The 12,187-nt window shown below is 47.4% G+C and overlaps 2 protein-coding genes across 4 annotated transcripts in view; one reads left to right on the top strand and one right to left on the bottom strand.

Moving 5' to 3' along the window:
- Positions 1 to 12,187, top strand: part of cnksr2a (connector enhancer of kinase suppressor of Ras 2a) — a 73,548-nt gene that overhangs the window by 51,321 nt on the left and 10,040 nt on the right. For 2 of the 3 annotated variants that reach the window (XM_053858948.1, XM_053858947.1), the window contains exons 23-24: positions 242 to 429; positions 2,311 to 10,847. In XM_053858948.1, coding sequence (XP_053714923.1) covers positions 242 to 429; positions 2,311 to 2,508 — 386 coding nt within the window. In that variant the 3' untranslated portion in view covers positions 2,509 to 10,847. The remainder of the gene's footprint in view (positions 1 to 241; positions 430 to 2,310; positions 10,848 to 12,187) is intronic. The other variant, XM_053858949.1, reaches the window with a different exon arrangement.
- On the bottom strand, positions 8,003 to 10,168 carry LOC128755447 (kelch-like protein 34). The gene has a single exon (XM_053858955.1). It carries the CDS (start codon positions 10,019 to 10,021, stop codon positions 8,243 to 8,245), a length of 1,779 nt encoding a protein of 592 aa, XP_053714930.1. The 5' UTR covers positions 10,022 to 10,168; the 3' UTR covers positions 8,003 to 8,242.

Genomic DNA, 12,187 nt, shown 5'->3' with positions numbered 1-12,187 from the left:
AAGAGGGCATTTTCTCTTCAGGGGGTGGCAACAGAACACATTTTTCCGTGAACATCTGCGATGCAAATAGGAATGATGCTAGCATTGGACCTGTTGTTGGTAGTGACAAGACGCTTCATGGTCAGACTGTCTTGTTCCACCTCAGATCTAGTCCATGACATAGTTTGAGTGATCCAAGCTAGCGTTTTACAAAGTTCTGCGTTTCTGAGTACAATACTCATCCATCCATTCCGTGGCACAGGTGGGAGTGAGGGCGCGTCTCTCGGCGATCTGTTCCGAGCGTGCGAGCAGGGCGGCGTGTCCCCCCTCGGCCGTGACGCCGAGGCTAAGGACCAGTCCGAGTTCAGACAGTCGTTCCTCAGACGGGCCGCCGACCCGGAACTCAACGAGCGCCTGCATCGTCTGCGCATCCTGGGCTCCACGCTGAAGGTGCGTGTCACACACAGAATACACTTTTTTTTTTTTTTTTAACTCCATATTTACCTTGCCAGAATATTGAATTATTGACTGCAAAAGGTTGTATAAGAATGATTTATTTTGAATTTTAATGCCAAAATTTAAATTAATAAAATGTGTACAATATCAATTGAATTCTGACATGCTCATAAAAAGAATCAGATAAAAAATATTTATATAATAATTTTTGTGTCCATATAGGAGAGGGTAAATAACAATTTAAATGTAAAATAAATAAAATTATTATAAAATGTGTACTATATTTTCACGTATCTTTGGATAGCGTGATTTTTATACTTGTTTTTTGTATTATTTCAATATTTTAGCTCTACATTCAGATTTTAAAATTAAAATGAAACATTTATTTTTTTACTTTTTACTTTCCATATGTGGGTCTAGTGCGCCTCTAGTGTTTGCAGAGTGCACTTGTTCATCCGCCACCTAGTTAACCCTGCATGCCACCTGCTATATATGTTTGCTGTGAATCTCACAACACAACTAAACTATTGACCCTTATTCAACATAACTTGGTGACCTTGATGTTGCCTGCCATATTGTGCGTCCTGAGCTGTTCAGTGTCACATGATCAAGCCCAAATCCTTGAGTCTGGACTGACTCCTTGTGACCTGCACCGGAGAATTCTGCTGTACGTTCATATTGTAGTCTATTTGGTGTGTGTTATGGGATCATTTGACAGGTGGGTGTCTTCAGTGTAGTGTTTACATGGGCGAGTGTCCCTGCTCTGAATGATTCTCAGACTCACTGTTCTGTTTTGAAGAAGCTGACTTGAATCCACACATGAAAAACAAATGTGATGTCAAGTTGTGTGTTGATGTGGTGGGCTGAGAAAAAAACTGCGAGGACACACACATCGTCCAATCGTCTCTGGTGTTGTGTGTTGTTGCCGTTGTTGTGTCGTGCCGCCTCGTTCACTAACGTCGTGACTTGTCTGTGGTCGTCTGTTCATGTGACCCGTCTCTTCTGTGGCTGGTTGAGTTCTGGTCGCGCAGCTGTGGTGGCCTTTACTCCAGATCGCCGGTAGAGTTGGGTTTTTAGAAGCCTTTAAATCACAGAAATGCAAAGTTAAGGAGTTTCATGGAAGTAATGCCGTCGATGAAGAACTGGAAACTTATCTTCAGTGCATGTTTCGCTGGAATGCTAATGCTAATGCTAATGATGTGTTGTGATAACACTGCTGTGGAAGCTGATTGGAGCTAATGCTAACATTCACAAGAAAAAGATGCCCATTGAATTGTAAAAGAGTAAAAACAAATCATGTTTTTAAGTCTCATTGAATTGTGAAAGAGTAAAAACAAATCATGTTTTTAAGTCTCATTGAATTGTGAAAGAGTAAAAACAAATCATGTTTTTTAAGTCTCATTGAATTGTGAAAGAGTAAAAACAAATCATGTTTTTTAAGTCTCATTGAATTGTGAAAGAGTAAAAACAAATCATGTTTTTTTAAGTCTCATTGAATTGTGAAAGAGTAAAAACAAATCATGTTTTTTAAGTCTAACACCTTTGAATTTATCAAATAAACGTAATAGCAAATAGTAGTTTTGTCTGGTGAATGATAAATGTATGAGCAATTTTCAGAAAGTTATTTGAGTTCACTTTATATTCTTATATTGTTTTGTATATTTTACATTGATGAAGTGATGTAAACATACGGTGCCATTCAAATAATCTTAATATCACCAAAGAACGTGTTGGGTTTAGTGAGAAGCTGACAGAAGTCCTCCTCAGGTCTCCTGAAACTCTGTGTTTGCTGAGGTAGCTGTTGTGTTGTCGTCCGTGTGTCTGCGTTTCACAGTTCGGTGGTGAAGTGACTCCGCCCTCCTGTGTTTCTCGCAGGACAGGGAGGGGGAGCTCGCGTTGATTGACAGGCTGTTGGCCAATCCCACGCTGTCGTCGGCAGAGTTCCGGGAGTGGAAGAAAGCGTATCAGGATCTCTTCTCTCAGGAGGAGAGCGTGGCCGAGGAGTCTGACCCGGGTCCGCCCCTGACCCCCTCACTCTCCCACACACACTCCTACATTGAGACTCACGTCTAAACACGCAGTGACTGTGGTCAAGATGCTTTCACTCTAGAGCAGTTGTTGCGCTGCACCGCGAGCAGCGACGGAGAACCTCCGGCTCGGACTGGGAGTAGATGCGGACGTCTGGGCGGAACCTGGGGTTTCTGAAGATCCACCAGCAAGCCAGAGACTGCTTCTTAAATATCCATCGTATCTTTCGTGCTCACAGTGGAAACTATTTAACGCTCCTTTTCTTGGCGACAGGGTTTGTTTCGCACAGTCGCTGTAAATCATCGCGCTTGCTGTGCCGTGTTTACCTGACGCACATCATGTACTTGAGCGCTTCATACTGGATGTTGACTTTGAGCGGCAGAGTGTTTCGTATTAGCGAGAGAAAATGTGTTTGCAAATACGGTAACATTCTATTACGTGCTGGGCTGGACCTGAAGCATGCACTGTTCACCTGAAGAGGGCGCTGTTAGGGACCACTTCATTCCCAGGGCAGAATAGTAATATAGTTGATTTTATTTCACATTCTATTACAGGCTGTTGAGAATCTATTTATTTTTTACTCTACGATGATGACAAACTAGCCATACTTGTGACTAAAGTAAAACTGAGGCTGTGCGTGTATATTAGTATACAGTTGTGGTCATTCATTCACAAAAGCCAGGAAGGCGAGTTCTGTCCGGCTCATCCAGGTTGGTTCTGCTCACAGACATATGGTCCATAGCTGCCGTTTTTCTCCTGTTTTCACTCTGACTCTTTGTCAAGCTCCCGCCTCAAGTGAATCTGTCGCACACAGCGGTTCCTTCTTCAGTACCGTGTTTACCGTTGGATACTTCTCCCCTCAACTGTAGGCATCCCGCACCCCACTCTCTGGTCTTTTGATCCCACACACTGCACAGAGACTATTGTCCCCCCATCCTTCCGGTTCTCCCGTCACACTGGTGCCAAACCCACTGGCTCTTAACCACCTGGCATCCAAACCCAACTCTGGCCAGGAGAGGCGGTCTGATACTCTGGGAAGAGCGGAATGTCAAGGGCACGGCTTGTTCCATGCCTCCACCCCACCCACATGCCGACATACCCGCCAGACACCAGGTCAGCTCCAGCTCTGGATCTTCTCCAGCTCTCAGGCGACCCTCATCTGGTCTTTACCAGTATCCTGACCACAGCTAGGAGGCGCTCAGGTGTCATAACAGTGCACAACCGCAGCTTGGTCGAGCCTAGCTCCAGCTAAATATTGCTGAAGCTGGGACTCTGAGTGTTTTTTCTGTAAGGTGCCGGGTGGAGGAGATCAAGACGCTTTGTTCACGAGTGAGGGAGAGATGGATGGAGGGATCTGTCCGGCATCTTCAGTCATCAGGACTGTGGTGAAGAAAGAGCTGAGCCAAAACACAGACTGTTAACTGGTGAAGCTACTGTCACCTGGACACAGATTTTGGGTAGAGACTGAAATCGAATAGTTGTCATGGCACTGACTCCTGGATGGCCCCCTAGTTAGTTGGGCCACTAGGAGGAGGCCCTGGTGCAGACCTAGGACATGCAGGAGGGACGTCATTCAGTTGACCGAGGAATACCTCAAGTATTCCCTGACAAATGTTTCAGGAGGTTTGGGCTGCTTCAGTATGACAGTGACAAACTGAGGAAAAAGGATGGCACGGCTGGGGACCCCGCGGTGGGACACGACTCTGATACCATCGGCGCCACCGTGACTTTTAAACACACACTAGTGACCCGCAGATAATTGCTCTCTCAAGCCTGAATTCTTTTCCCGCAAATATCCCCTGTACACTCACACACTTAATGTAAATTACAACACCTCAGGAGTGAAGGGATTAAAACATCCATCGCATCTTTCTGTTGTCGGTAGGAGCGCAGAGCTGTGCCAGTCAGCCATACTGCTGCCTGTGGTTGGTCCTCGTCGTCTTGGTTGTAAATAGATATTTGCTCTTTGTGTTCGAACTGCAGAAATGGTAGATTATTTATTTATCATTAAACATGCTGAAGAATGTTCTCGGGTAACATCGGGTATTTTTGGAGTGTCAGTCAGAAGAGGCGTTTCATGTTTACTCTGGTTTGGAAACTGTATTTTTATCCCGGTGATTATTCTGTTGCAGAGAAGCGGGTGTGTCAATAAAGTTTGATAGTTGAATTACGATTCCTGCTGAGCTCGTGTTCTGCCTGGCGCTGTGTTTGTCTGAGCACACTACTGACACCTACTGGTCACAATTATTAGGTTTCTAATTCAGACACCAGGAGAGCCTCAGGGCTCAAGCCTTGGCCCTCACCTCCTCTTGCTCTTTTACAATGAGATGCCAAATCAAACTTCATGTAGGTGACATATGCCATCTTTGCTTTTGACTTTTCTCAGACATGACACGGCAAAAAAAAAAAAAAAAATCATAGCCTCAAAATAAGTATAACGTGCACATGAAATAGTCCCATTTAAGTTGAGTTGCATGGTTTGTTTGACTTAATATTGCGTTGTGTATGTTTAATTTATTGATTTAATGACGATTGATTTGACAATTCCTCCAGTTATTGCTCGATCACGCTGCATGTAACCTGTTGGATCGATTAAGAAGGACCCAGGTGCTCTGGCCATTTGTAAGAAAAAAAAAAAAACATTTACAAACTTGGAAATACACTTACAAACTCAGGAAAAAAGTTTGATAAATAAGTCTTTAAATGTGTTTGACATGTTATAAATGTGTTTCTCTGTTTGTAAGTTTGCTTGAAAAGTAAGTTTGTGAGAGGCTGTTGGTTCAAATCCCAGGGGATAAGGGCCCCCAACTATGGCCCCCGGTGCTACAGGGCGATGTATTTCAAGTGGCCCCGGAGATAAAACTGCTGAATCAGGCTAAGGAAACCATCACTGGTTGTAGTTCAAAAGACCTCACCGGAGCATTGCAAACTGTGTATTGAAGGACGATGTTAGTACTTCCACCCAATTATACTCTTTATTTAAGCGGATCTGCTCTCACTTTTGAGAAGCCAGTTGGTTAAATTTCACTTCAATATCCAGAGCTTTGAGTCCAAACTTGTTAATGAAGCCCTCAGAGCTGAACTGGAGCTGCTTTAATGTCACACCAGCGTTTGAGGAGGATTCGTCTGAGGAAGCTCTCAACTCCTCCTTTAGATGGCTGCTGTTATTGTTTTGCACTTCTGAACAGGAAAACTCGTGTTGTTGTGTTCCTGCTCATGTCTTTTAAACGTTTAATGACGTGTTCAGTGGAGGTTGAGCTTTGATTTCCTCCCTGTCGGAGGTCTCCTCTCGCTGTGGGGGCTTCAGATATGAACAAGATGTGTTGGCGGTTTCCTCACGTTTGAAGTCATGACAAGTGTTCGCAGGGTGGAAGTTTTAATCTTTTTCCGTCGCAGTCCTTCACTGCCAAACAAAACCCAGACGTCCTGAGCCAACGCGCCGCTGGAGTCTGCGCTGACGGCGAGGATTTATTTTCCCACCAACTCCTCACGCAGATAAATCACGGCAGCGGTAAATCCAGCGCCAGAAAATAACGGAATAAAAAACATCGGAGGCGACTCAGCCGACGTTGATCCGCTAATCCTTGTCAGAGCGCGGGGAGGTTTGTTTCTATTCCTGTCCATCCATCTTATAGAAGCCATCCATTATTAATCTCCGCTGCTTGAATGGCGATGCCACATGCATTTATCTACAACTGCCATGAAATATTCACCAAGTGGCGGCTTTATTTCCAAGACGTCCTCCCTGAACCTCCCTGCACTCCTCCGCCTCCTCAGCTCCTCCTTCCAGTCGATGTTCTTCATCAGCTGCCTGCGAAAGTCGGAGTGATGAGCTTCAGACCAACAGATCTTCTCACCCTCTCGGCCACACGAGTGAAAATCAATCCAGAAAAACGCTTCTCTTTGAAGAAGCTTCAAACACATTAAGGGCCCGTTTATGTCCCTGTCCTTCTCTAGCAGTGCTAGAGCTGTCACTGGTCACATTCCTCATGTGGCTGTTCACCAATATATCCACCAGGGGGAGCAGCTCAGAGTCAAAAGCTTATGACAACAACAAACTCCCAAACCAACATGGCAACTGTGGAAGAAGCAATGATCATGTAGCGCTTGCACAAAAGAGGAAACAGAGGCAGCGTTGTTGGAGGTGGTGGTTGGTGAGAACGTTAAATATATCGCCACTGGAGGACGCAGAGTTTCCGCTATTGTTATGTCTTCTTCGTGACTCATTAGCGCTACGTTTCGGGTAGTAACAGCAACACTGCCCTCTGTTTTTACCAGGTGGTACTGCTCCGTTTGGTCCGTATCTGTAAGCGTTGTGGGAACGTGCAGAAATACGGAGGAAAGAAACTCTGAGCACGGACGCTAGGCTCCGTTCAGATCCAGATCCGTATGAAACGTTGAGCATAAATGCTCTTTAATACACCGCCTTTTGTGTTAATGAAATATTGAACTCTCACAAGTGGACTTCATTATGTGCTCAGTTGCAACAACATTATGACCACTTGCATTCTATCATCCTAGTGTTGCCCCATCCTGCAATTTGAAAGATTGTGAGTCCATGTTTTGCCTGAACATTCGGCCGACACTGATTTAGGCTGCATCCACCCAGTAACAAGTCTTTTCCTGTTCAATATTTGGACTTTTGAATTTGAGCCGTTTCAGACGGCCCAACACGAATCCACTGAGAGCAATGTGGTAGACATGTCAGGCCTGTGAGGAGCAATGTCGCATTGGGAGTGAACGTACCTCAAGAAGTGAACAACAATAATAACCATCGATTTAAGTTGTTGCCATGAACATGACTGTTAGCTTCAAGAGACGACACATTTGTAACAAAAAAAGGATTTTATTGATAGTGAAGTGGCCAAAACAGATATAGCTATGAAGAACGTAGAAGGTTCAGTCTGCATTCGACCACATGACTGATCTGGACCTGGTCGGACTTCAAGAGCTCCAGTTTTCTATCGCTGTTTGGTTTGTCTACGGCACCACAAGACAACATAACAATGCTAGTCATCCTCATCAAAATAGCTTCTGTAGCCATGAAACTCCAGTTAGCTCTTAGCTGTCTCGGACGCCTTCCGAGCTAATGAGCTCACAGTGGCCGTGGAGTGGCCACTGTAATTCAGTCAGCGGCTGAAAGGTCACTCCAAATTATTACGGAGAAAATATACGGACCCCGAATAGGGTCGAGATGAAATTGCAGCCGAGACGGAAGGATGGTGATTGATTAAATATACGCGGGTAGCCGACGTAACGTGAGTTATGAGTCGACGAAGGGTGCTGAAAAGTTGAGTTATATACTGCTCACCACGAAACCCCATAAAAACCAACAGGTCGTCTTGCTGTGATGCCTTTTTAATGCAGAGCAGCCTTTGTGATGTTTGCTTAAATCCTACGGAGCAACTTTCACTGCAAACACTGCACGGATTTGGCAGATTGGTTTCACTGGTACAGATCTTTCTTCCTCCCGCCCTTTAAACTGAGGGATAAAATGCTCACATTGCGACTTAACATCGCCCTCTACTGAAGGGTGTGACCTCTTTCTTTGCCAGTCGGCTTGTTTTCGTGCGAAAGCAACATGACTTTTAATGGTGTTTGTGATAGTTTCTTCCTCCATTCATCTGCTTTGAGCCTAAAGCTACGTGACTAATGTAAGTAATGTTTGTCTCCGACAACAGTGAACGGAGGGAATCACTTAGCGCCACTTAGTCTTGTAAAATTAGCGCTCACTCTTTCACACCCACTTGAAAGTGAGACCCTAAATACAGAGTTGGTTTTAGTCGGGGAGGGGCAGCAAAGTGCACTCGGTCCCCGTGAGAGGTCTGGGCAGCTGACAGATTTCTTTCCACTGGTCTTTCTTGGGATCATATTCCAGCACGCTCCTGACTATCACCTCCTGCCCTTCACTCCACCGCCTCCCTCCAAATACCAGAATGCTGCCGGCGCTTGTTGGCACCATCCCGTAGCTAAACGATCCGTTGAGGAGCGGCCTGAGGCGAGTCCACTGATCTGCTTCTGAATGGTAGCGTTCAATGTCACAGAAGGGTTCGTACATGCCCAGCAGGGCGAAGATGGAGCCGGCCACGCTGACCAAGCGATGGCCGAACCTGCCGATGGACATGGACGCCCTCTTGTCCCAGGCTCGACTTTGCAGATTCCACTGCAGCAAGTCTTTGCTGCTGACTCCGTCTTCCCCGTGTCGGATGGCGACGTTGGTGCGGTGTCCCTGGAGGCCACCTGACAGGTAGATGCTGTCGTTGAGCACAGTTGAAGCGTGACCATGAAGGTGATAAGGCAGAGGCGCCCCTCGCCGCCACGCTCCCAACGTCATGTCATACTGCTCCACCGAGGATAGCGAGACGCGAGTCTCCGCTTGGGTTTGCCGACCTCCCATCACGTAGATGACGTCCTGGACCACGCAGCAACTGAACTGCGCTCGGCGCTCCAACATGGACTCCACCTGCTCCCAGTGGTCAAAGCGAGGATCGTACCGCCACACCTGAGCAGACGTGTCCATCACGAGCGACTTTCCGTCGTCGTTTCCTTCTCTGACCACGTCGCCCCCCACCACGAACAAGAAGCCGCCCACAGAGCAGACGCAGTGATCCCTCAGCCTTAAGGGAACCTTCGCGCTGAGACACGTAAACTTCCGGTTTCTGGGGTCGAATGACAGCATGTCTTGCTCTGGACCATCCGGGCCGGACCTACCCCCGACTAGAAGGACCCGGTGAGGTGACGCTCTGATGGTCGTCTGTCTGTTCTGTCTGACCGGCTGAGCTCTTCCCATCCTGTGGTACTCTAGCGCCTTGGTCAGCTGGCTGCGTATTAGCGGAGTGGACATTGCCTTGTGGCTAAGACCATGAAGCACACTTGGATCCACCAATCCGAAGCGCAGGCGACTAAGCAGAAGGTTTGATTTCAGCAGTGGGAGGGGCCCGTTCTCACTCAGCCAATCGAGAGCCAACTTCATAAGCTCCACCTCTTTGACTGCAGGTATTTCATCCGCGTCAAGCAACGCCATCATGGACTCCATGTTTAGTCCGAGTAGGTACGCTCTGTTTTCTTGTAGCAAGTGGCTCATCTCCATAGCGATGGTTTGGTTGGCAGCTTCAAATGCGTCGGAGAGGGCGTGGTGTCCGGCCAGGTTAGCGTAGCAGCAGCAGGTGCTCGAGGTCAACCCGTCGATGATGAATCGCTCACATATGGAGACAGCTGGCTCCACCTGCAGGTAGCGAGCGGCCTCCAGGACGTCAGGAAGAGAGCTGGAGGAAATCCGCAGCCACCCGGAATAAAGAAAGTCCAGAACTGCCCCTAAACCCTCTGGCGTGACAGCAGGAAGGCTGACGGAGGCGGCCCATCTCTCTGCAGTCGCGTCTCCAAATAGGGCCCAGAAGTAATCGCTGGAGCTGGCCAGCAGAGCGCGGTGACACGGGAACGAGACGCCTTCGCTTTCCAAAAGCACATCGCACATCTTTCCCTCGCAGCGCAGCCGTTGGAAGCCAGAGAGGAGCTTGGTTCTTTGGGCAGAGCTGTAGAGGAAGGAGTAGCTCTCCATCCAGAACGTTGAGTCACGGCAGGTAGGAGGTGAGGACTGAGCAGGAAGAGGCTGTCGAGGAGACGTCAGATCTGTCGCATGCTAGTGAGCAGAGCCAGAAGCAGAAGATAAAAAGTGGAGGGTGAGAAGCAGTGCAGTGTTTCCTCAGCTGAGTTCTCTGCCTCTGCTTTGTCTGTGGACATGCGACCCCTTGATAAATGGACGTCCCTCCCCTTCTCGTCCCCCGAAAGTGGATTGTCCCAAAGCCGGTGTTGATGTCCCGTTCCGGCCGGCTCTGCGTTGCCCTTTCCGCTGCATCCGGGCGGGAGTGCTGCCCAAATACACCCCTCAGACACACACCCACCGTCACACAAACACACACAGAGCCGGGGGTCACAGGCTCCATCCCTGAGGATGAGCTCATGGGTAAATACAGCTGCTCGTCTGCAGCCCAAGATTCCGGCGTGTGGCTCCGCAGATCGGCGACTTTATCGTCATGGCAACTTGAAACCCAAACACAGCTCCAGCTTTGCGAGAGACGTTGCAAATCAAAGCAGACGACAGTTTGGCGAGGCGACGACAGGTTGAACCCTGACCTTTCAGGAAGCATCTCCCGACCCGATCTCAGCGACGGAGGTCGCGCTCGTGTTGGTGTGCGGAGATGAACGTCTGCACACATGACAGACATACGCAGGAGGACATTTATGAGCAGGTCAAGAGCTCAGCGTTACAAGTTTGTGAGCGCTCTGATGACTTGTTTATCTCATATCGCTCTTCTTCACTTTCAGCTTGCATCACCAGTCAAGACGTGAAACTCGAACCTCTGCATGGACTCGCGCGTCTCAGAGTGAGTCACTAAATTTAAAACAGTCATTTGAGTCGGCAGACGATGACACAAACACGTGGTTATTGCTGAGTCACTCTAAATGATAGTGCTGACCTGATATTTCTTTGAGAAAGAGTTCATTTCTGTTGGACGTCACTTTAAGAACCGAGCGACTGGTTTCCATCAAACGCCTAAGCGATATCCGCTTCAATACTAGTCAATACGAGTGTTTCCATTAGCTGCGGTGGCTAGTGTTTAATGTACATTTGCTCTATCTGAGGCTTAAAAGCGATGCAGAGAAAGTTAGCGCCTTTGATTTAGCATAGCATAACGTTCAACGCTTCTCAGAATCAGTTCAACTTAGTGTTATTGCTGAGTCACCACTTTATATGTCGAGAACAAGTCAAGAGTCCGTTTGATGGTAAAGACTGAGGATTAACTTTGCATTATGGGTGGAGTCGATCCAATGGCACTGAGCTTTGGATCATACAGGACTGGAACACTTGACCTCTCTGCATTAGCCACTATTGTCCACTAGCTAAATACCCTCTCACGCCCGAGGAAAACAGCACATACGACAATGAAAATGCTCGCAGTGACTCTATGCTGGAGCATGTAGAACTGTCCCACATACAGGACGTGGTGTCCATGGAGGAGCTTCAACGTTTAACACATTTATTGAAGAAGAAAATCAGAAGATAAATAACCAACGAGGGTTGAGTGACCAAATCCTAAATTAATCTTAATGTACTTTCGTCCACTAAATGCTGTGGCATCTCGGCCGTTCAAGAACCGAAATGTTCGAAATCTGAATGGATTTTTCCCTTTACAATGAATGGAAAAAGAAATGATGCGTTCCGAGCCTTACAATAGTCTTTTGTAGGAGTGAATGTAGAGGGGTTGCCGAGTGAGTGAGGTCTCTCCAGAAGTGAAGAGGTGCCCGGTGCGTGTCCAGCTCTGAATGTGCGCTTCTGTGCAGTTTGGCTGTGACAAAGTCATAAACCAAGTCACGCTCTGTCCCAGACTGGCCTCATCCCTGTCCCAGCTCCAGCCCACAACAGGACATCAAACCCTGGAGTGAGCGCTCCAGCACCTCCCCTGTGACACTCTACCACGGTCCAGTGTGGAGACAGGAAAGGTTTTACACCTCAATATGAAGAAGAAACAGTCGAGCTAACAATGGAGCTAACGGGACACGTCTGCATACAGAGGCTGCGTTATACACAATAACAAAGCGCCTCGTGGGTCAGCTGATCGGTCTGCACACGTTATGGTTTTTACGTTTTTTTTTCGCGGGCGTTTGAGTTCTGGATTTTCGTTCAAAATCAGAAGCAAAAAAATCTTGAAATTACTGTTCGAAT

The sequence above is a fragment of the Synchiropus splendidus genome, chromosome 3 (genome assembly GCF_027744825.2).
Source record: "Synchiropus splendidus isolate RoL2022-P1 chromosome 3, RoL_Sspl_1.0, whole genome shotgun sequence".
Taxonomy (NCBI): Eukaryota; Metazoa; Chordata; class Actinopteri; order Syngnathiformes; family Callionymidae; genus Synchiropus; species Synchiropus splendidus.
This window is presented reverse-complemented; position numbering and strand designations above follow the sequence as displayed.

Bases quoted from the DNA above. Each gene is read 5' to 3' on its own strand.
- LOC128755447 (XM_053858955.1), bottom strand. From the start codon at position 10,021: ATGGAGAGCTACTCCTTCCTCTACAGCTCTGCCCAAAGAACCAAGCTC.